At 43.0% G+C, this 24,384-nt stretch overlaps 3 protein-coding genes across 4 annotated transcripts; 2 read left to right on the top strand and 1 right to left on the bottom strand.

The window, feature by feature from the left end:
* Positions 1–214: 214 nt before the first annotated feature.
* On the bottom strand, positions 215–2,954 carry jkamp (jnk1/mapk8 associated membrane protein). Its single transcript, XM_030116570.1, has 7 exons — positions 2,844–2,954; positions 2,385–2,464; positions 1,960–2,114; positions 1,668–1,874; positions 1,253–1,434; positions 919–995; positions 215–794 (listed from the first exon to the last, which is right to left on the bottom strand). Exons 1-7 carry the CDS (start codon positions 2,845–2,847, stop codon positions 576–578), a joined length of 924 nt encoding a protein of 307 aa, XP_029972430.1. The 5' UTR covers positions 2,848–2,954; the 3' UTR covers positions 215–575.
* Positions 2,955–5,157: 2,203 nt separating this feature from the next.
* On the top strand, positions 5,158–8,451 carry gpr135 (G protein-coupled receptor 135). Its single transcript, XM_030116569.1, has 2 exons — positions 5,158–5,346; positions 5,495–8,451. The coding sequence occupies exons 1-2, from the start codon at positions 5,231–5,233 to the stop codon at positions 6,831–6,833; spliced, it is 1,455 nt and encodes a 484-aa protein (XP_029972429.1). The 5' UTR covers positions 5,158–5,230; the 3' UTR covers positions 6,834–8,451.
* Positions 8,452–11,673: 3,222 nt separating this feature from the next.
* Positions 11,674–24,018, top strand: LOC115406491 (disheveled-associated activator of morphogenesis 1-like). 2 transcript variants are annotated; one of them, XM_030116568.1, is made up of 26 exons: positions 11,674–12,230; positions 16,167–16,377; positions 16,466–16,555; positions 16,955–17,026; positions 17,134–17,228; positions 17,303–17,522; positions 17,611–17,724; positions 17,846–17,956; positions 18,151–18,254; positions 18,374–18,440; positions 18,643–18,760; positions 18,864–19,002; positions 19,164–19,222; positions 19,366–19,553; positions 19,659–19,922; positions 20,084–20,191; positions 20,508–20,605; positions 20,861–20,945; positions 21,024–21,130; positions 21,280–21,368; positions 21,562–21,730; positions 21,868–21,975; positions 22,123–22,183; positions 22,303–22,437; positions 22,731–22,901; positions 23,053–24,018. In XM_030116568.1, exons 2-26 carry the CDS (start codon positions 16,192–16,194, stop codon positions 23,254–23,256), a joined length of 3,162 nt encoding a protein of 1,053 aa, XP_029972428.1. In that variant the 5' UTR covers positions 11,674–12,230; positions 16,167–16,191; the 3' UTR covers positions 23,257–24,018. The 2 variants fall into 2 exon arrangements, with proteins under 2 accessions (XP_029972428.1, XP_029972427.1); XM_030116567.1 differs by having other exon boundaries at positions 16,164–16,377.
* Positions 24,019–24,384: the final 366 nt, after the last annotated feature.

The raw sequence follows: 24,384 nt of genomic DNA, 5'->3' as shown, positions 1-24,384 counted from the left end.
TTCACTGCTGAATCAGGCGTGAAGGTGTCGTGATGTAAATGTGAATTACTGCAGTGCGTCTGTCTGCCGGCGACAGGAGTCTGGAGGAGCTCAGAGCTTCGCTGACAGCAACCATTAAATCCATGCAGTCGGAGGAGGAGCTCGCTGCCCTGCTCATCATAAATAAATGAGTATTTACAGTATGTACATATTTACAACACATCCACAGCGTCCCGGAGCAGAAATGGTTGGTTTCACGGGTTATAAAAGGAGGGAAGTCCTTCTAAACATGTTTATACCCAACATGCTCTGTCATTACAGTATTTCATAAATATCAATTAGAGTTAACTCCTGTGTATCCCAAAGTGGACTAATTGGCCGTCTGGTCATGAGGACAGACATAAAGTAACAGTCACACTCAGATTACTGTACTCACACCAGTACTGGGATGAAACAGAATCAAACAGAATCAGATTCTCTGAAAAGAGATCAACTCATATTTACAACAGGTGAATATCAGACATGTTCCTTCGAGTGTTTCTCGGTATTTTCTTTATGAACAATTTGATTGCCGTTGGTCCGATAACGACCACGGCTCAGTGGCCGTTGCCCCCCTCGGACAGGATGCGGCTGGGCTCGGTGAACTTGGCCGTGGCGATGTAAAACAGGGCGGGCCCCGGCACCAGGGCCAGCAGCGGCAGGTCCTGCTCCAGCTTGTCCAGCCGGGAGATGGAGATGATGCCGTAGGCGTGCAGCAGCCAGTGGCTGAACAGGACCACCAGCCGCTTCTTCTTGGCCACCAGGTTCTTAAAAGACTGGTGCGAGAAATCATAGAGAGAATTAAGTCTGTTTCACCACTATTCCCACCATAAAGTATCTTCAACAACAAACTCCTGAGTAAGAAACTGCTGACACACTGTGTGTTATGAGTGTAGCTACCTGGATCTCAGAGGCAGACATGTAAACAGCCAGAGTGACCAGAGACAGGACCAGGATGATGTAGGGGAATGCATAGTCTGAAACACACAAATTATTGGTTCAGTTAACTTCTAGAACTTCCTGGTTTGAAACTTCCAGAGTGGTGCTTTCACACTAGGCGGGTTTGGTTGGGATTCCTGTAGAGTCGTGTGAACATTGCCATCTGGATTCTGATCTGGCTTAACTAAACAGGGATAAAAATAACCCCTGAACAGATTAAACAACACACTGAAGCTGCTGTTCCCACCGACAGGTCTGTGTTTGGATTCTGGATGAATTTCAAGGTCGTACTCACAGAGCAGTCCTCCTCCGACGGCCTGCAGCACGGTGAGGATGGGGAAGAAGTACAACGCAGCATAGATGCTCTTAAAGCGGTCGGATTTGCCCAAACCGCACGCTATTTTCTTCACCAGTAGAGGGCGCAGCAGCATCATCAGCACCAGGCAGAAGGCGTAGTAGATTAACACGATGGTGTAGCTTGAAAAGAAGAAGTCTGGATTTAGATTGCTTTGTTTAAAGTGTAATTGGTTTGATTAAAGAGTTCATTTAATTTATCAAATCACTACAGAAGAGATGGGCAGCTTATGACTGATCATATTCTTAAAGTTGTTGATGAACAATTCTATCAAAAGACTACAAGAAGGAAAAATATCTATCTTCAAGTTTACTTAATCATCATGCATGTATCTGACTTTCGTCTAAAAACTTACAGAGGATACACAGCCTCCTGTGTGCAGTGCAGCGTCTTGACGTAGTCCGGACTGGGGTTGTACAGCATGGTGTACCAGTCTGACAGCATCTGGACTCGACAGGAACGGATGCTGAGCTTTCCCACCGGCTCAGTGACCAGCAGGGTGACCACAGCGGACAGGCTGCACTCCAGCATGGCCGTCACGTGCTGCAGCAGGGCGCTGGAACTGGGCAGAGAAGCACAATAGTCAACGCCAAGAAAACTGAAGCCATCATGACGTATGTGTGTATATGCATCGTCTCATTCCTCACCTCTTCTTCCCAGAGTACCACTCAATAAAGAACCAGTGGAGCACCAGAGGCAACATGGCCATGAAGCCCAGATAGAGCCAGTCGTAGAGCTCGGGGGACTCAATGCAACGTTCACACACCTTCTGGATGTTGGCTCGCTCTCCTCGAGGACAAACCTACAGGCAAACACACAGCGATGATCAGAGCAAGAGAAGAAGCAACTCCAACACAAGACAAAGAACCAATATGCAGAAAACAGCTCAGTGCTGCAGATTTGCTGTTGTATTTATATCTCATTTTTTGCTCTAATGATCACAATGAAACATCCTTACTATACAGGCTATATAGGTGCCATGCACTCAGTTTTCTCAGACACATACGTACAAAATATTATAATGTTTTATTACAATCTGTAATGTAGGGCACAGATCGATGTTTGGACTCACCCCACAGTCTCCCTCCACTGATCCGTTCACCATCAGCCTCCCACAGTACAGACCGGGGCATGTTGAGCTCATGGCCACAGCTGGAGCGACAGACAGAAACACACAAATCCCAAAATAACTCATGTGAAGACGAAACGTCCTGTAACGATCTATGTATGGCAGACATCAAGCACCAGGATCTCTGCGTCCTGTCCCAACACATCGACATTATCCTTTGACACACACATTACTGTCAGTAGACTGTTTAAACTAACATGACAGAACTTTAATCATTTATATGGAAGCGCAGTGGTGGAAGAATGCTATCATCCACCTACTTGAATGTTGTTAGCTTAGCCACCTAGCAGGCCAGCTCTCTCTGGCAGAAATATCGTTCGTAACTATGTCATTAAAGTCAAATAAACTTTTAAGATTTTCTATCATTAGACGAATATAGGAAAATAAAAATAAGGGACGTACCCATATTGGGCTTCACGAGAGTATTAATCAGTTATCTCCTCTCCGTTGTGCCGTTTCTTTTCCTGAAACCGGAACCGGACGGAAAATCTCGAGCACCAGCGAACCTTCTTCTTCTTCTTCTTCCGGTTTAGTCGATCTTTGACGTAGCGTCGCCCCCTGCTGTTTATTTATGGTCATCCTTTTCATAAGTGGGGTTTATGGATTTGCATGTACGGGAAGTCACAGGGTTAGATGGAAACAAATTATGCAAAGCAAGAGTTCTTTCAAATACAGATTATTTTTTTTAAATCTATTTGTATTATATGACAAAATGCAAAGTGAAAAAACCAGGGAGAGCAGTATCTGGTGACCTTTACCAGAAAGTTATGATCCCATCGTCTTCAACACCAAAGGGCCTTTATTTTCAAATGATTCAGAAAATATGTTTTCAAAACTGTTTCTGTCCACATGGCTATAAATCTTACAGTGAGTTGAGATTGACTTTATGACAATCTATCTGAAGTGACTCCATTCTTAAAAAAATTTCAACTATTTTAGAATGATATTGTTGCACACATTTTCTTGACATAATGACTTGTTGGATTCTTCAGAATGATTGGACGAATTAATTTCCAAACTCCAAACAGAAAATACAAACTCCTGCCGAAAGATGTATTTTTTTTTTCACCAGATTTCAGATGCTTCAGAGTTAATAAGTCTTTAATGAACTCCAGTCCATCTCAGGGTTTTTGTCCCCACCTGGTGCTCATTGCAGCATCCTCTCAGCTAGACAGGATGTTTTGGAACTGGTTATAATGTTTGTTTGTTTTTAAATTGTTTTTAAATTTTTACTTTTTTTATTTTTTTTTGCAGTGACGTACAGCAGATGCGAAATCCATCTGCAGTTACCATGGCAACCCCAAGGAACGTCACACAAAAGCTGAGAGCACGTTAAAGGGGAGGGGGCGTGGCCTCACGCACAAACATACACATATTTGTAGTGTGTGTGTGTGTGTGTGTGTGGGGCAGCTGTATTCCGGCTGCAGATGGGAACAGGGAGATGCCAAATAGCGAACGGCAGCTGTTGTTCTTTTGTGACTCCTCCGCGGCAGACTGACGGCGCTGTGTGTTTTCTCCTCCGGCGGAGCAGCGGGAGCCGCCGGGCTGGACCGGTTCTCCCTCCTCTGGGCTCCGGGAGGGTTCCTGAGGCCTGAACCGGGGAGGAGAGGGAGGATGTGCCGGGAGGGGAACAGAGCGACAGACCCCGGACGGGAGCTGGTGACTGGACTGGTCCGTGTGGAGGAGACACCGTGAGCTGATGCTGGAGACTGGAGCCTTCTCACACAGCGACGCTGAGCTCTGCAGCTAACGCGGCTAACCTGACTGCTCCCCTCCTCCAGATGTGAACAGGATGTAAACAAATACCAGCTGAGGGAGGTCTGGTCCCACACAGGAGCTTTTACAACCCTCCACATAGCATCAAACTGCGAGGATCATTGTTTTTTTTTTTGTTACAATGTAACAAATAATTCATAAAATACAGGTGAAAAGACTTCTATCTTTATAATACATATTTTACCAACAGTGACTCATTATGAAGTAAGCTTACAGTAATTCTACAGATTTGTCTTTTTCAACAATAAATTCACATTTAAAGTATGGAATATTCATTGGGATTGAAACCCTGATCCAGACATGAGCAAAAAGCAACAGATTCTTAGATATTCAGTCGTTACTTATGCTTTTAAAGATTTAAAGTTGGTACATATTGTACGTTTGCATGAATATAATCATATATCTGGACAAATTCTCTCCAAAAATAATCAAATAGACAACTTGATTACTGTAGTGTGAGAGGTTGTAATTCTAGTCTGTCTCAATAAGAATCCATGCTGTCCTGTTTCAATGCTATGAAATGGGAACACGTTAGACATTTAAAGTTTAACAGAGAATGAGAATGATTAAAAAAACATTTTGGACAAATGAACTACAGTGTTGAGGTATATTTTAACCAACAGCATTGAAATAAGACAACTTGACTGACTCAGGTACGATGGAGTCAGTCGATGGTTTATCCTGAGAAGATGACTTCAGGACAGGAATGTCACTGTGACTTTTATGGAATTTAAACAAAAGTTTATAAGCATCATTTACAACATGGTGCAAAATACATTTTTGGGAGTATTGGCCAGGTGCTAGCTGTTCTCAGCTCTCAGATATCTCCAGACAGTCGGCATGTGGAAGCAGATACCGCTTTTCCTCGTGTTCTCTACTCTTCTGCTCATGGATCTGAGCGCTACGGATTTAAGCGTTCTCAGCAGCTTACATCTGGATCCAGGAAAGCTACTCTGAGTGTTGATGTGTGAGACGAGGTATGTCGTTTGCTATCCGGTCTCTGTGCCCCGTCGATGGATTCGCCTGTTAGCACCGCCCTGCGGGGCGGCGGTGGCAGCAACTACACCGCGGACTCCTCAGGCCAGAGCCTCATCAACCAGCTGGGCACCGCCTCACCTGCTGTGCCGAGGTAATTCACTCAGGGGTCAGGCGTCAGTGTTGTGTTGTGTCCCAGAACTCTGAAACTTCAGTCCAAATGCATGTTATTTCTCAACTTTCAAATTTCTCAGAGCCTCTTGTACATACACTTCTCCTGCCCTGTCTTTGGTTATCTTTAGGATTGTTTCCATAGTGACCGGCCTGGTGACTGCCACCGCAGAGGCCACAGCGCTCCCCACAGCAAACCTCACAGCATTTATCGGCCAAAGAGGGAGGCAGGATCCGGCATCGACCCCTTCGGTGCTGAGCGCCGCCAACAATAACTCTGTCCTGCAGGGAATCACGGTGGCGGCTCAGGCCCTGGTACTGCTCGCCATCTTTCTGCTGTCCAGTCTGGGGAACTCGGCGGTCGTCATTGTCATCATCAAGCACAGACAGCTCCGAACAGTGACCAACGCCTTCATCATGTCATTGTCGCTGTCGGATTTCCTCACCGCCGTTTTATGCCTGCCTTTCTCTTTCGTCATGCTCTTCAGTAAGGACGGCATCTGGATGTTTGGCGATCGTTTCTGCGTTGCCAATGGATTCTTCAACACCTGTTTTGGGATTATCTCCACCCTGACTATGACTCTGATCTCTTTTGACAGGTATTATGCCATAGTGAGACAGCCACAGGCTAAAATCGGGCGCCAAAAGGCGACCCAGTTGTTGGTAGCTGTGTGGTTGACTGCAGTGATTTTCTCTTTGCCATGGTACCTGTTGGTTCCAACGCCAACACAGATCCACAAGCAAGGCTTCTACCACTGCATGTACGTGTTCCACTCTGGTACGTCACGCATGGGCACGGCCTACAGCATTAGTCTGATTGTTGTCTGTTACTTACTCCCCTTTGCCTTGATGTGCTTCTGCCATTACAACATCTGTAAGACTGTCCGACTTTCTGAAATACGAGTCAGACCAGTGACAACGTACGCGTACCTGCTGCGTTTCTACAGTGAAATGCGGACAGCCACCACAGTTCTGATCATGATTGTTTTCATCATCTTTTGCTGGGGGCCGTATTGTCTGATGGGGCTGGTCACAGCAATAGGGGACTACACATTCAACCCCGCCATGGATACCGTGGCCATCTGGCTTGCTTGGGCCAATGGGGCCATCAACCCCCTCATCTATGCTCTGAGGAACCCTAACATATCCATGCTGCTTGGTCGAAGCAGAGAGGAAGGCTACCGGACCAGAAACATTGCTGCCTACCTCTCCAGCCACAGTCAGAACCGCGAGATTCGGCTCAACCAACCCGAGCGGATCAGGGACCGCTACGTGAGCCGAGTGGGGATGACCAACAACAGCCGGCTGTCCAGTTCAAGTCCCGGCAAAGCAGCAGCCGGAGGAGAGGTGGCCATGTGGGCCTGTAAAAACCCTGCTGTGTTCTTCTGCAGGGACGCCCAGCACGACACTGCAGCACTACCCAACACTGTGGGCTCTCCGAAGATGAAGACGGCCGACACCAGTCTGTGACTCCTGAGTGTTTTCACCATCTCACGACTGTTTTTAATCGTATTTCTGTTTGTTGGTGGAAATATGTTTTTTAATAGCTGGTAGTGTTTGTGTCCTGTCACGTCATATTCTGGGTGTTTATGAGGTTTGACTATATATCTCTTAGAATTTAAGGAATTATTTGCGTGTACTGTTGATGTGCCAATGTGGTTGATGCAAACCAGCAAGGTTAACAAGGTTGAAGGATCATTTTCACAACCTCTGAAATCCCCCAAATGATCAAATGTGAGCATATCACAGGTTTTAAGCATCTTTCTTCTCTGAGCTGTGACAACAAATAGCAAACAGATTTTGCAAAGTATTTCCTAAAATATCTGCAGATAATTGCAGGGATTTCCATGTTACTTAGCATAGCAAAAACTACTGGCTCAAATTCTAAACATGCTAAACCTTTATTTTTGCAGTGTAGTCTGTTAGTTCTTTCTTAGATTTCTCAAACCCTTTTCCATTTAAGTTCCTGTTCAATAGAAAGTGCAATAAAATGCATCCTCTGTACTTGTTTAATGAGCTCCACCTTGGTTCGTGTCTGGTGACGTAAACATTTCTGGACTGGTGGCAGATCCAAATAGAAAGTCACACAGCGTCAGTCATCCTTACATGCTTCAGAGAACTTGATGCTTGCAGCTTGAAGAGTATATCTAGATGTGAACTGAAGTATCTGTCTAGCTTAGCAGCGCAATCCAGTTACAAAGCTCTGCAAAACTGCCATATCATCCAGGAGGCCTGCATAGCAGCATGATCATGTTCTGAAGATACTGGTCTGTAAAAACAACACCGTTCCAAACGAATTACATTTCAAGGAGCCCTTCATGTTTCTCACTACCCTTGAAGTAGCTCTCATATTGCAAAAGGTTGTTGACCAATGCTGTAGACATTTTTCAAGGCACACATGCCATTGATTGTTGTTTTTTAATTGTCTCTAAACGGTTGAAATACTCTGTTAAATACAGTCTACAACATGAACTTTAGGCAATTGCTTTGTGTGTTTTGGGCATGTCACAGTCAATTCAATGGCGATTTGTGACTGTGAGTAAAAAAAAGTTTTTTGCAACAAGTTCAATAAACAAAGTTGTCTAAGGAAGGTGATCTTTGAGAATATTTAACATGTTTTATGTATATTTGTTGAAACATAAATTCCGACTCCCCATAGCTAATGAGTAAACCTCGGTGTTTTATAACTCTTTATGGCTTCACTTTCCTCACTTGTATGAAGCCAAAGTTTCACTAAATTCATAATCTGAGTATTGTTTTGTGTGTTTCGCCACCTTTGGCAGCAGAAATAAATGTACATAATGTTTACATTGGAGGCTACGGTTTCACATATACAAACAAGTAACCATTGGTGTGAAACAAGAAGACATATCAGTGAAGGAGGAACATACACAGACAGGGTTTTCTATAAAATCAGACACCAATGTTGAACCTCTGAAGGTCTTGTATTGGCGGTCGAGTGAAGCCGTGAACGTACAGATGGAGCCACCGGTGCCGCACCGAATGGGATTTATGTGCCAAGACGCAAATGTGGAGACTTGAGCTTGCCCTTCTGTGTAAACGTGTTTTTATATCATTCTTTGTCACAATAAAAAGCTTGTTACATTTTGTAATTGTAAACCTTACTTTTCATTCATTTGAATCAACTTTTGTGGTTCTTCTCATCAAAAAAGTTAGGTTAAGGCTCAACATTGAAAAAGCTCTGACAAAATCAGATCAGATTAAATTTAATATTGCTTTGCAGAATTCTTACTATTTCTCTTCCTGTGTGGGCTTTACATGTTGGTCCCTATGCCTGCATGGACTTTCTACTGTTCCTTTGTTTAGTTTTCTCATCATCATTTGGTCTCCATTATAGTTCATGCAGATTACTTGAAAATAGTTTTATTTAATTTAATAAACCCTACTTTTGAAGTAAATGATTCATTTTTTTAAAAAAATTCTAATAAAAACTGAATGAAAAAAGTAGGCCTATGGATTGTACGATATTCCTTTTTTGTTTCTGTTCATAAAGATAATTTAAAAAAAAAAAAACGTGATCCTGAAAATAGCAATCAGTTTTACATCCAGTGCCTTTTTGACCTTTGGCTGACAAGAGATTTTTATCAGTAAATTCTGAGAAGAAATCTTAATTAGAATTCAGTCATTCCACCTCTGTCAAAATATAGCTGATGCTTTTCCTGAAGATTGCCCTGTTTTTTTGCATTTTCTAAAGATTTAACCAACACTATTTTGAATGGCACAATTGGACTGAAAAAAGCATTTATGAAAGCTTTGTGAGAAATTGATTTTAATAACTGTTGCCTGGTTCAGTACTGCTTTCCTCTGCGATGTATCAGATATGCCTTTCTGTGTGAATTTTGCATATTCTTCTCATGTCTGACTGAGTGTTGATTTACCGACATGCTTATGTAGTTAATCCATCACTCAACATTATGAAATTAACTTAATAACTGTAAATCGAATTGATCCATATTTTTGGTGACGTAACGTTGTATTTTCAAAATCTTTTCTTAAAAAAAGCAAAAAAAAAAAAAAAAAAAAAAAATCTGTGTTCCATGCCATTGATGTGTAAAGAGAGGCTTTTCTGAACCAGGAGTGGCCACCCCTGAGTCAGATGAGCGCATGGCTGTTTTTCTCTCCGCTCACACCAGGAGGCTCTGCTGCTTCGGTGCAGTTCGGCTCTCATGGAGCAGAGCTGAATGAAACAGGTCAGCCTGCCTTCCTCCAGCAAGCTGAGGTTCAGTCCAGAGCCTTTTCCTCCCTCCGTGCCGGAGCACAGAATGGACCGTGGCCTTTAGGGGACGAAGAACACATTCACTTTGAAGTGGCTTCACTTCATTTGGCGTCTTCCTGAATCTGTGACCTGTGACCCTGACCATGACCAGACCTTCCTGATGGTCCCACAGTGAGTTTCAGTAGTAGTTTCTAATATTTGGGATTATTTTCAATGTTTATTTATTGAATTTAAAACACTTTTTTGATAACTGGATTTATTGTGAGTTTAAATGAATCAAAGTAAATGATCAAAATGAGTTTTATATCATCAGATTAACGTATCTTTAATGTTTATCATAAGCACTTTTCAATTGTGAGAAACAGAATCTAAACAAAAAATCCAGAAAATCCCATTGTTTCATTTTGATTAATTAATTTTTATTTTATTGCATGAAATGAACCAACAAGCCAGAATTGTGGCTTTCACAGACCTGATGAGGAAACTCGTTACCTGTACTCACTGCAGCTGTTTGAACTGGTCACACCTGTCCTCAATCAATCAGCTCCAACCTCTTCACCATGAGCAAAAGAAGACCCAAGAGCTGTGCTCACGACGCCAGGGACTAAACTGCCCTGCTCTGACATGTCCAATACATCACAACCACCTTTAGTAATGATGGTCTTCACTCTTTTGGTTACGTTGTTTAAGAAGCGGTCTGAAGGCGGAGCTCAGACCAGAAAACTTGCAGGATCCCTCTGAGGTTTAGGTCACAGTCCATCATCCTCCAGCTCTCTGAGAAGAAACATGTAGTTTCAATGATATCAAATACTTATTTCATGCAATCAGGGCTTTTTCTTCCTTTTTTTTTAAATTAAGATCCTTTCTCTTACATTTGAAGTGTATCTACAACAAATATTACAGACCTCTCCAGAATTTGTAAGAGGAAAAACTCACAGTGTATGCTGCTTATTTTCACCATACACATTTTGTTAACAAGGTTATAATAATCTTGTTGTGCAATCATGCACTGTGTTGGCCTCACTGTTGCATACTGAATGAGCTTTACATGTTTTATGTGCTCATTAAGCTGCTGCCTCATGTTGAGTTCTCCACAAGACGCCGCAGCATCTGGGCGTTGGCCTGTTGTTGGCGTGGTAGGATCTGAGATAATGGCTTTATCACTGCTCCTCTGACATGACCCATCAGTCTGGAGTTTAAGACTGGAAACCAGAGAGCGGCGTCTACGTCTGTGCAACAGCCGAGAGCAAAAGTGCGCAGGAATGTCACCTGGCTTCATATCACACACAGACCTGCACGCACGCACGCACAGGGCCAAGTGATCATCTGGCTGTATTTATAGCACTCTTACACCTCTGATGTATGAGAGATAATGCAGATAATAATCGAAAGAACATAAATAATGTCACAGGGACGTCGGCTGCAAACTTACAAGCACTTTTACTTTGGAACGAAAAACATCTAACGACAAAAACCTTTCAGACTGTCAAGGGATAAAGTGTTTTTATCTGAATATATGAATAAATAACAATGCAGCACATAGCTGTTTCCAATCCCTTTTATTTGCGATTAAAGACAATGGAGCTAAATAACAGCGTCGCAGATGTGCATGGTGGAGGTAGCATCATGCTGAGGGGCTGCTTTCTTTTCACCGACACTGGAAGAGTTACAGGTCTCAAACGGAACAATGAAATCTGATGATTATTAAGCTATTTCAGTGGGAACATGAACGCATAAAGAGACATATCACCAGCTGGAAGAAGTTTGTTCTGTGCTACTTTCTTTGTTTCCTTTTTCTGGAAAAAATTAAAATGCTGTATGTAGTTACAGAAGAGGATCTTTTTAAGACATCAAAGTTAAAGATATTTTTGCACAACTAGTTCAAAACAGTCAAATCTGTTCCTGCTCATGTGCAAAAATCTCTTGATTATCAGCCACAACTGTGTCAGGGTGCAGTCTCTCTCTGCTGAAATGCACGCACACACACACACGCACACACACATGCAGTTGAGCTGTGGGTGTGACCGTCCCCATTAGGAATGCAGTAGTGTGTGGTTCCAGCCCTGCACACACACTGACACACTGTCCACTCTCAGTCAGGCTGATCTCTTAGTTTCACTGTACCTTCCAGCCGGGTGCGCTGAGACACCGACTCTCAGGAGGACGGCGGGGAAATAAGAGACTACAAGAAAAAACTGCACTGTAATATCTGAAGGAAGTGAGAGAGAATTTTTTTTTTTGGAGTCTGAAGTTTTCTGTCAAACCTGCTGAACTGCCGCAGGTCCGAATCAGTCACTTTTATTTGACTTGTGGAATATGTTTACGCAGTTTCTACCCAGACGGCCTGCGAGTGGATTTTGACTCCGACTCGGTTTGAACAACTAAATCAAAATTCAGTAGCTTTTTTTTTGGGGGGGGGTCATCCTCCACTTTTTTTTTTTTTTTTTTTAATCAGAACAGCAAACAGACAATATGTGAAGCTGAAATCTAAAAGGATCCAGAAGTATCTTCACTGAGGAGCAGCTGACAAGATGTTGGACTGGAGTCTGATGAGCAGTGAAAACAGAGAGACTGATGCTTCGTATCCTGCTGGAGAACAACCTGCCACTGAGTTACACACAACCAGAAAGGTGAGAAACCTCACTCACACTGTCAAGATTCAGAACAGGTTGCTGAACAGTTTGGGGTTTTTGCTGATGAGTTAAACTCACCATGTGATTTCATAAACAGAACTTTCTTGCGAGATTGCAGTTTTTGTTTTCAAGAAACCCGGTCCCTCAGCTTCAATCCTGAAGATTACTTCTGTGTGACACTGACTGTTGAGAAGCTGTAAGTGTTGAGCTGGAAAGTCAGAAAGCTCCAAGACAGACAGCTTAACACTTCAATACTGTTTAAATTAAATAGAAAAATAACAAAATAACTATTTCATGACATTAGGACAAAGAAAAAAGCAATGGTACCACAGGAGCAAGGGAAGAATGAGAGAGGAAGGACAAACAAACAAAGACAACAAACAAGTTGGAATCAGTCAGCAAACTGACTCACACACACAAAGATCCCAAATATCCTGCTCCACAGGTCGAAATATCTGAAACAACAGAAGAGAAAAAAAAAAAAAACTCTTTCAAACATTTACCAAATGATTCAGTGAAACTGTGCCCCCCCTCACCCCCCCCCCCCCACCCCCCTAAAGGCTGACACCGACCTTTGACCTCAGGTGGTAGAGAGCCAAGTCATAACCCTCGTTCTCTGCAAAGATCTATATACTATTGATCAACCCCTGTGAACTGTGTCCGTCAATACTCGGTGTGAACAGGCTCTCTCACAGCTCTGATCTCAATCAGAGGCCTGCAGGAAGCATTGATGCACTGTTATGTAAAAAAAAAAAAAAAACACCCTGCTGTGACTGAGAGGCAAGGACGCCACATGAGCATGATCAAACACCAACACACAGCCAGGGACGCATGTTGAAAGTAGTCCATTACTGTTTCTGTTTGGATACAGCGTGTCTGGGAGTCTCTGGGTTCAGGACGGTGAAGTCGTACAGTGACAGATACTATCGGCTCACAAGCAGAACTCCAGAGCAGAACCACGATCAGGAGGCTCCGAATTAGCTCCAGTTTTGAATTCTGGTGTGTGTGTCAGCTGTGTGAAGGTCTGTTATGTAACCTGGCTGTTACTCCCTCTCAGCCGGGAAATTCTTCAATCCATCACAAACCATCTCTACTGGTTAACCAGCTCTTGGTGGAGGTTCCATGTTTCACGGTGCCTCTCTGACCCGACAGGTTAGAAATCAGTAAATGAATATAAAATTTCATTTTCAAGAAAGCTTCTGTGAAGTGTTGGAACTTGTTGCCAGATTTTTGTGAAGGGTTTTACAGCATTCTAACTAGTTTAGTCCCATCAAACCCTCCCTTAAAAGTGTTTCCGGATTGCTTTCAACCTGAGCTGGTGATAGACGGTTATGTGAAAAGTAGGAATATCCCATAAGTCACGTCACACATACCCAAATTCTCCCTACGCCGGTTGTATGAGCGTCGAAACTGTGGCTGTCAACACTTCTCCAGGGGATTCGTCATGACATTCGTATGCATGATAACCGTTTACCGAGCTCAGTACAGGTCAATACAGCCAACGTGGCAAAATGTGACAGTTCAAGAACAACTTCCATGTTGTTCTCAAGAAGTGTGACGGCTCTGCAGCAAATCTTAAAACCTTCGCTGCTGACTATGATCACCGGCGTACAGTTTATCACATGTGCACAGAAAACTCTGAATCTGCCATCAGTGGCAAAGCAACTGGGCCTCTCGCTGTTTACTGTGTGCTTTGGAGTCTGGACTTAAAGGTCTCCTGAGATCTCACTTATAAACAGACTCACAGGTTGCACGATTGCAAATCCATTTAACTTCCCACAAATCCTGTAAAAATGGCTCATTTTGGAGCAGCAGGAATTGATCTTAGCTCAGTTAGAATCATTACGCCTTTCTCTGGTTTATAGATATTCTCATTTCTTCCGTTCAGGCAAGACGGCGTTTTTAAAAAGACCTTTTCAACAAGATTCGGCGATAATTCTCAAGCTGACGGTTGAAAATACACGCGCTTCAATTACATCGAGCACCTGTTCTTGGTGCCAATAAACTGAATAAAACATTTAAATAAATCTAAATATTGCAGGAGAACATTCACTTTTTTTCTGATGTAGAACTGACTTTAGGTGATGGTATTTTGCTGTATCTTCAAACTGCGAGGTTTCTCTTTAAATGTCATGAATTCTTTAACTCTTTTACTCCCAGGAGATGAACTGGACGATGGCACTTCAAGCTCCCTTCAGTAAACTTTGCTCACCGTCCTCAATATCTGAGCCGCAGCACTTATATCCATCTTCATCTTTTCTACAGATAAAACTATCTACGCGCAGATTTAAAAATATTTCAAACTTTCCCACAGTGCAGTCTAAAAATGGATTCTCCTCCTGCTGGCAAAGCTTCAGATCTGATTCTGGGTCAGCAGCACTTCTACTGAGTTTTGGTTTTTCTTGATTCGTGCTACTTTTTTTTCCCTCTCATGAGGGTGTGTCAGATGCATCCTGTGCGTCAGGTCACATGCCTCTCATGCCAGCTCTGCCATTCCTGAAGGGCCCGTCAGCCCATTCCGCACTAAACACTACCTTGTTGTCTGCAGCTGGCACCGGTGCCAGCTTTCAGCCTACCAACAAAAGTCATTTGTCATTAATCAATACCTGCTGTAATCTATTTGATGATCAAATAAACAGCGTCAAGGCTCCATCAGGGGGACTGATGTTATCTGGGAAACATGTGAGCAACTACTTAAAGCTCCTCTGACTGTAAACTAATTTTGAAGAGAGAAATTCACTATTTTTTTAATTATCTCTTGAAAAAAAAAAACATTTGAAAAATGGAAGTACAGGATGGGTGCAGGGCCTCAAAGCAAAAATCCTGAACATGTGCATCAAATAAACAGACTGCAGCTTTGTGACTAAATATCTTTTAATTATAACTGAATAATTCAATCAATGATTCAAACAGACTCCTCAAAATACAACAATGTTATCAAATTGAGTAATCAATCAAAACCCGGGGGTGGTTGCACAAATGGAACATTATAACTTGAAAATGAAATAAAGGTTTATTATTCAAAAAGCTTTGTTTGCTTTTTAAATACAAATTGGTTCCTCTAACAGTGCATCTTTACACTCTGTGCTCAGAGCTGTTTATTCTTCCACCTCTGATTCTGGCTGCCAGTAGTTAATGGTTGCTCATGAATCAGTTGTTCTTATCTTGATTTGCAGTTGACTTTGCAAATTGACTTTGATGTGCTTACAAGTTATACATGACTCTCTGGCACTCTGTGGCATTTAATTTAATTTAACCTAAACCAAAAATTGAACAATATCAGCTTGGAAGTTTAAAAAGTAGCAGCAAATAGGGTGGAAAAATAAATTTACGACCCACAGGAGGCTGTACATCAACTATTCAAAAATAATTTGGAAAGAGAGAAGTGTTTTCTTTTCGAGGACATTTGGCAGGGCGGGGGGGGGGGGGGGGGGGGGGGGGGTTTCACAAGTTTCTGAAAGAAAGAAAAAAAACCCACCAGAGATTCATTCACTTGAGTCACAAGTCAAAACCTTAAAAAACACATCAAACACAGACAGTGATGGAAATGCACCGAGCCACGCCTTGTGATTCAACTGGGAGAACGAGAACTGTTCCAGTTGTTGGTCGAGTTACTCACACCCTGTGTGTGTGTGTGTGTGTGTGTGTGTGTGTGTGTGTGTATACGAAATATTGCAGTATTGATATAAAATACTGTTAGTAATGCCTGTTTAAGCGAACTGCAGTTTGTCAAGTTTGCATAATATTTATTCAAGGCTTTGAATTGCGCTTTTCTTATTATGGATTTCAAATGTAATTGTGTTAAACGCAAAGTTGACAAAGCTTTGCCCCCAACGTCAGTCCTGCTCGGCACAGATCTACACCACAGGAAGAAAAGCAGCATGCTTCATGCTAATATGAGTCCGTCTGTGTGTCCTTCTGTCCGTCCAGTAGTTGAGGTGCTCCCCGCGCTGCGGCCATGGCCTCCCGCCTGAAGCAGCCTGAGGGCCGAGGCCTGTCCTCCATATTCTCCTGCTGCTTCAAGGAAAGTGATCAACCGGAAATCAGACACTTCCAGGAGAACGCCAACACCGTGGCGATGATGGAGCCCACCCTGCCCATGCCCCCTGCTCAAGAGCTCAACGCCATGTTCACTGAGCTGGTGGTGCGTGAGACTCTGTCCATGTTCGTCTGTCTGTCTCCTCCACTTGTGTTTCATCTTCCTAACATCCCCTCTATATCACCTGTGACAGGATGAGCTGGACCTGTCCGAGGAGCACAGGGCTGCCATGTTTGCTTTGCCAGCAGAGAAAAAATGGCACATCTACTGTAGTAAGAAAATGGTAAGCAGAGTGCTGTTAGCTCACATAGATTCACGTATCTCATTAAATCTGAAGAGACGCAAGCAGTTTCATCAATGGAAAAAAAGAGCAAATTTGAGAGCAAGTTTACTTCAACATTCTTTCATTGTTCTTGTGAACAGCCACTGAATTACTCAGCGCTGTCTAAACTCCTCCACATGACTGACACATACCAGCACAAACCATCACGTCTACAGACTGAAACCTATCTCGAAGTGTCCTCAGGCGTCATTACTGCCTCTCCATTTCACACAGGATACAACATGCATGTCTACTCACATGCAAACTGGGGATCAGGGAGTCCCTTTACCCAGGATCAATTAGTTTATTCCTTTCTGAGGAGGAATCCCAGTTAAAAGAACTGTACTTTGTGCATTTCAGGAGACAGAGCAACAAATGGGGGCAAACAAGTGGCCGGAGTTTTATATTGACCAGCTCAGGACCATGGCTGCTGTGAGTAACGCGTCTAAACTTTTTTTTTCTTTATTGTTTCCAGTAAATGCATACACACAAAGCAAAAGTGATGTTAAGAGGTTAATGTTGTTTTTCTGTCTTTCCAGAGAAAGACGTTTCTAATGGTGGAAAATGAAGATGATCAGGGAAGACGTCAAGTAGTAGAAGGCCTGAAAACAGCCCTGAGGACGCAGCCAATGAGGTGCACCATGATTCCTACTGTTCAGATTTCTCACCAAAAGACTCGGAACCCTAACCGTCCACTTTGGTCTTCAGGTTCGTCACACGGTTCATCGACTTGGACGGCCTGTCGTGTATCCTGAACTTCCTCAAGTCGATGGACTACGAGACCGCCGAGTCTCCGATCCACACCTCGCTGATCGGCTGCATCAAAGCTCTGATGAACAACTCTCAGGGCCGCGCTCACGTCCTCGGACACAGCGAGAGCATCAACATCATCGCGCAAAGCCTCGCCGCCGAAAACATCAAAACTAAGGTGTGTACATCCATTGTTTTATGTGTCTATTTTACATTGTTAGAATTGTTTATCATGTGTAAATGCATATTGTGTTTCTGCTCCTCAGATTGCAGTTCTGGAGATCCTTGGCGCTGTGTGTTTGGTGCCAGGAGCCCATAAAAAAGTCCTGGAAGCCATGCTGCACTATCAGAAATTTGCCTCGGAGAGAACCCGCTTTCAGGTCTGTTCTTGTCTTGGTCGTTTGTGCGATTCCTTCAGCTGAATTAAAAGGTTTATTTATGTAAGCAACAATTATGCAGCATGAGCAACTGACTTGTGTGTGTCTTTTGGTTTTTGTGTAGAGCCTTCTGACAGACCTGGACAGATCCACAGGTCGCTATCGAGATGAAGTCAGCCTGAAGACGGCCATTATGTCCTTTGTAAACGCCGTGCTCAGCCAGGGAGCAGGAGAGGTGAGCGACTATCACAGCTCAGCGGTGCAAACTGCTGCTTCACTCAGAAATCATCTGGAATTTAACTCAGATTCTATATTCAACATCATGATCACAGGCATTTGCTGGAAATCAGTCAGAACTGGTCAAGGGTTTGCAGTGGTATGTGGAATATTCTAAACTGTTTTGCTCTGTCTTCTGGTCTCTGTTTTCAGACCAGTCTGGAGTTCCGTACCCATCTGCGCTATGAGTTTCTGATGTTGGGGATTCAGCCTGTCATTGACAAACTGCGATCTCATGAAAATGCCACACTGGACAGGTACAGAACTGCACTGAGCTGTGCTCGCCTTCATAACTATCAATCCTGATCAAACAACAAATAGGTGGTTTTTCTTCAATTGTACCATGGGTTTTAATCCCTTTTGTGTTTTCCTTCAGGCATCTGGACTATTTTGAACTGCTGAGGAATGAAGATGAACTTCAGATGTCCAAACGCTTTGATTCTGTGAGTTTTTATGTATTTTTTCAAGATTTTGTAGCTTTACAATGCTTTAAAAATATTTTTACCAAAGTGTGTTTAATTTAACACTCACTTTAATAACAACTTTAATACTTCATCAGAATTTGAATTTGAATATTACATCTATGTTTTTGTTGTATATTGTGTTTTCTCGTTCTGTGATCTGACTGTATATTATTTGATTCAGACCCACATAGAAACGAAAAGTGCCAGCCAGATGTTTGAGCTGATCAAGAAGAAGCTGAACCACACTGAAGCTTATCCTCACCTCCTGTCTGCGCTGCAGCACATCCTCATGATGCCCTGTAAGAGGCAGCGCTCTTCCCTTTCGTCTTGGTTGACGTTGAACTCCGAGCCTCGCCAGTTGAGGCTTTTCAGTGTCCTGACTGTTTTTTCCCCTGTGGACAGACAAGCAGAACAACGTAACTCTCCAGCACTGGGTGCTGCTGGACCGCATCATTCAGCAGCTGGTTCTGCAGACGGACAAAGGTGAAAACCCCGACGTCGCCCCGCTGGAGGACTTCAATGTTAAGAAAATAGTCTCCAAGTAAGGGTTTCTCTATAGACGCCAAACTCCTGGGAAGATGAGCTGGTTTGACTCAACAAAGCTCTTCACTTGACAACTGCATGAATTATTTTATCACATAAGGTTTGATAGCAAATCTAATATCTGAAGTAAGTTTCTTTAAGTTGTGTTTTTATTTACAGGCTGGTGAAGGAGAATGAGACAAAACACTGGAAAGACGAAGCTGAAAAAATCAGAAAAGGTAAAAATACATGGAAATATATGTATGGTCCAACATATTCAAGGAAACATGCACACAAAAGTTAAATATATCAAAATTATCATTGCATTTCTGATTCAGTGTTGGAACAATATTTTAACTGCCTCTTGGTCTTTTCCTCTCAGAGCACCAGAACCTACAGCAGCGCTTTGAGAAGAAAGAAAGGGAGTGCGAAGTGAAGAATAAAGAGAAAGAAGACATGATGGTGATGCTGAACAAGATCAAAGACAAGCTGGAACGAGAGAGCAACGAACTCAAGCAAGCCAAACTCCAAGTGGCAGAACTGCAGGCTCGGTTGCAGCATCTCTCCTCTGTGAGTCCGTCCTGCTTCACTTCGCTGTATTTTTTTTTAATCTGGTGACAGAAATGATGCATGAACTGAACAGAATCATTACTCAGACTCTTCTTCTTGTGTCAGTCCTCCAGTGTTCCAGGAGGGCCTCCGGTCACCTCCGCTGGTCTGCCTCCTCCAGGTCCTGCTGGCTCATCTATCCCCGGTCCTCCGCCCCCGCCTCCCCCACCACCGCCGCCTCCTCCCCCAGGGGGCCCTCCCGCTTTTGGCAATGGTCCAATTCCACCTCCGCCGCCTCCTCCAGGAGCTCCCCTGGGAGCTGTCAAGCAGAAGAATATTCCCCGACCGGCCAATCCAATGAAGTCCTACAACTGGAGCAAACTGCCAGAGGTACAGTCACGTTACTTCTGCCGCAGAAAATTATTTTAGCACCAACAGCAAAGAAGAACCACAAGTTAAAATGTCTTTTGGTGTTTAGCAGTAGTGTGAAAGACAAGCAATAAAAAGTAAATATACATTGTGTTGACTAACTATATTACTGTCTGTTTCAGAACAAGATAGAAGGAACCATCTGGAAAGAGATCGATGATCTCAATGCCTTCAAAGTTTTAGACCTTGAGGAGTTCCAGAAGACTTTCTCAGCCTACCAGAAGCCACATGTAACAATCATCTTCGACTTGCTGACTTCCCACAGAACAAAACCTGAGATGATGGCTGAATTCCATTTACAGTATAGTGCCAGATTCTACAAAATCATCTCATAGTATTTACCATTCAAATACAAATCTTTATCTGCTGATTCACATCATGTGATGTTATGCTAACATGCTACTGAGGCCACTTACGATAAGATAGATCATGAGAAAATTCTCAAAAATGTAGTTTTCATATCAATAGCTGTTGTTAATTGGTGGGATTCTGTTATTGACAGGATGTCGTTATTCTAATGTAGTCCCTGTTGCTCTATTATAACAGAAGGACAATGAAGACGACCATGCTATGGCCAAGAAAGTGAGGGAGCTGTCAGTCATCGATGGCCGCAGAGCTCAGAACTGCAATATCCTGCTCTCAAGGTCAGTGCGTGTGTATGTGCCATAAATCAACAATATGAACATTGTGCAATGTCTTCAATTAGCGTAAGACACAATATTTTATTTATTTTGTCCTTTGTACTCTATATGGCATTCACGTATTTAAGTCATGATTTTGAACATGAGGTCAAACTCTCTCTATATGGACTCGAACTCGCAGGGTCACAGTCTTGAAGTGTCTTAACTCGGTGTATCAAAGGTGTTGTTGAATAAAAATACTCAACCTTCCTCTTCCAGACTGAAGCTGACAAATGACGAGATCCGTCAGGCCATTATGACGATGGACGAACAGGAAGACCTGCCAAAAGACATGCTGGAGCAGGTGCCACAATACACACTAAAACACACGCAGCACAGTTTAAAGATACACCATCATTTAATGACTCTTTTGTGTGTGTAGCTTCTAAAATTTGTTCCAGAGAAGAGTGATGTCGAATTGTTGGACGAACACAAGCATGAGCTGGACCGTATGGCCAAACCGGACCGCTTCCTGTATGACATGAGCAGGTGAACATCAAATACATAAATAAGAAACACTGATTTCATTCAAGCAAAATGCTAAATTCTGTACTATTCTTATCTCAGGACAAATTTATCACAAAGCTACATCTTGATGGATGCTTAGAGTTTTCTGTCGATTTTATGTTTTCATCCAGAATCAACCACTATCAGCAGAGGCTGCAGTCCCTCCACTTCAAAAAGAAGTTTGCGGAAAGACTGGACGACGTCAAACCTAAACTCAAAGGTACAATTATATCATCCCAGTAGTGACTCACAGGTAATCGCGAATTTGGTAAACTTACCAAGAACAATAGTTAACACAAACAAGATCGCTTGCTGCTGGTGGCCTTGTTGATAAAACTTTTTTCGACTCATGAGCTGTAAGGCTCTACCTATACATGTCTAAGTTCTACTTATACACGTCTCTGTGTTTTCAGCTCTGTCTCTGGCCTCCAGAGAGGTGGTACGGAGTAGGACTCTCCGTCAGCTCCTGGAGGTGGTTCTGGCCTTTGGAAATTACATGAACAAAGGGCAGCGAGGAAACGCCTACGGATTTAAAGTGGCCAGTCTCAACAAGATAGCTGACACCAAGTCCAGCATCGACAAGTACGATTCACTCAAAAACACCCCGCTTCAGGGCATAGCCTCACATGACAGTTGATGGTGTACATGTGGAAATAATATTCTAGTGCTTTGATCACAGAAACATCAGTGTTGTTATTGTGACGGTGTGTGTTTTGTAGAAACGTCACTCTGCTCCACTACCTGATCACTGTGTTGGAGAAAAAGTACCCAAAAGTGGTAGCTTTCAGCGAAGAGTTACAGAGCGTGCCAGAAGCTGCAAAAGTCAAGTAAGAAGCAACTTATTTGCATACATGGTGGATGTAGTAACACTTGCATTTGCTCGGGGGCATAATCCCCCAAAACATTGATCTCAAGCTCTAATTGGGCAATACCTGTCTTCTCCTCTCTTGTTTCTGTGTTCTGTATGTGTGCAGTATGACAGAGTTGGAGAAAGAGATTAACAATCTGAGATCTGGCCTGAAGAGTGTCGAGGCGGTGAGTGCACCCAGTTCTTATTCATAGTTAGAGAAATACCCAAATGTTTGTGTGAAATGGCGTGCATAATTAGAGTCTGCCTGAAAACATAAGTCTGATTTCTGTCTGTCCGTCTGCAGGAGCTGAAGTACCAGCAGACTCAGACGGCTCAGCGTCCTGCTGATAAATTTGTTTCCGTAGTCAGTCAGTTTGTCACGATGGCCTCCTTCAGCTTCTCCGAGGTGGAAGAGTCTCTCACAGAGGCCAGAGAACTGGTGAGTGTCCAACCCAAGTTTCTTCTTCTTTTCTCTTTTTAATTTTCTCATTTGCTGTTAGAATACAGGCAATATGTTGACCTTTGAAAAGTTAAAAAAAAGATAGGACCAAACAATGCATTTCTTTTTTTTTCTTTTTTTTTTTTTTTTTTAATCAATGCACTATCTTGACTTTTTGTTGTGCAATAAGTAGCATTTGGTTTTATGAAACTCAAGCAGATTACAGGAAGTGAATGTGTGGCCTTGGAACAGAGAAAGAGATCAAACACTGATTATCATGTTTCTCGCTGCAGTTTCAAAAGGCACTCAGGCACTTTGGAGAAACCTCATCCAATCTGCAGCCCGACGAGTTTTTCGGGATCTTCGACACATTCCTCTCGGCCTTTGCGGAGGCCAAGCACGACAACGAGAACATGGCCAGGCGTAAGGAGGAAGAGGAGAGACGGGCACTGCTGGAAGCACAGGTCAGCCATTCGTCAGCCATTCGAGTTCTTTTGTATATCTGGTCATTGTCGGTTGAGATATTTCTACACAAGTCTGATGATTCTGAGGCGACGTCCGATCCAAACCTGCACACCACTTCTCACTCGTCATCGTCTCTCTGTGTGGTTTCAGCTCAAGAGAGACAGAGAGCTGAAAGCCAAGAAAGCCAAGGCGAATGGGGAGGAGGAGGGCGGCGAGTTTGATGACCTGGTGTCTGCTCTCCGCTCTGGAGAGGTGTTCGACAAGGATCTGTCCAAGATGACTCGGAGGAAACAGCGGACGCACAACTCCTTCGAGACCAGCCGGGAGAGACCCGTGACAAAGTTAAACGAATAGCGGGACCCGAGCGAGACTGAAATACGAGAATATCTCAGGAATACTGAGCATGGAGAGAATGGACTGCATCCTGCACGTTATGTGATGTTGTTTTGTTTTGGGTTTTTTTTGTCCATATTAGAACTTTGAACATTCATTCAGCAGAAAGGATCAACTATGAAAATGCTGAAGGAATGAAACATTCCAATAAAACACACACACTTTTCACAGTGTAAATTCTCTACTAGTTTCAGAACATCAACAACAGTTTCTGTTTGAAATGTGCTTGTGTGACGTGTGTGTGTATTTCCATGAATGTATTTGTCATAAAATAAGGTTTGGCTTGAAGCCGGAGAGAGTGACTGTGCTACTGACCAAAAACTGTGTTTAGAGGTTACAGAGTATTGTTTAGCTTTATGAGACTTCCTGTTACTTACACGGGTTCTGCCAGATTGTTACCAGTAGCGAAGTCTGTGTAGACATGTTTGTCAAAGATGGGATTGTTTATTTAACTTTACCAGCTGCATTACACAACAGCAGGACCTTCATGCGTCCCTCTAAAAAGGGAAAATAGTGTACATTTAAATGTAAGCTGTCTTTTCTTTAATTCCTCTTGTAGCCGCTACCTCTCCCCAGAAATGAGATCCTGTTCTCGTCGGGACTTCCTTAAGGTGAAAAATAGCAGGAACGTTTTCCATCAAAAAAAAATCTCCTCACAAACATCGACGTGTAAAGATTTGTCAGCCAGATTACTTTCTGCACTATTGCACCATCCGTCCTCAGTATCATCACAAATTTTGTGTTCATTTTGTCCACTGGTACAGATCAGTGTTTTCCATTTGCCTTGAAGGTGAAATCAAGCATATTCTTGAAATTCAGTAAATTTAACAGATTTTTTTTTTTTTTTTTAACCATTGATTGTGTGCCATGAAAAAACATACACAGGCTTGGAAATGCTCGAACAAACTTGCGTCAGAAGTTTTAGAAAAGCTCTCAGTCAGAAATCCACACAGATCTGAGAGATGACCTCTGTCTTTCATACAAGGAACTGGTCATTTTTTGAGGAAGTTATCTTTCAGTGTTTTGTTTCGATGTGTATACATCCAACAGTGTTGTGAATTGTTGTTACTGCACAAATGTATCAATGGT

This window comes from Salarias fasciatus, chromosome 19 (genome assembly GCF_902148845.1).
Source record: "Salarias fasciatus chromosome 19, fSalaFa1.1, whole genome shotgun sequence".
NCBI lineage: Eukaryota > Metazoa > Chordata > Actinopteri > Blenniiformes > Blenniidae > Salarias > Salarias fasciatus.
This window is presented reverse-complemented; position numbering and strand designations above follow the sequence as displayed.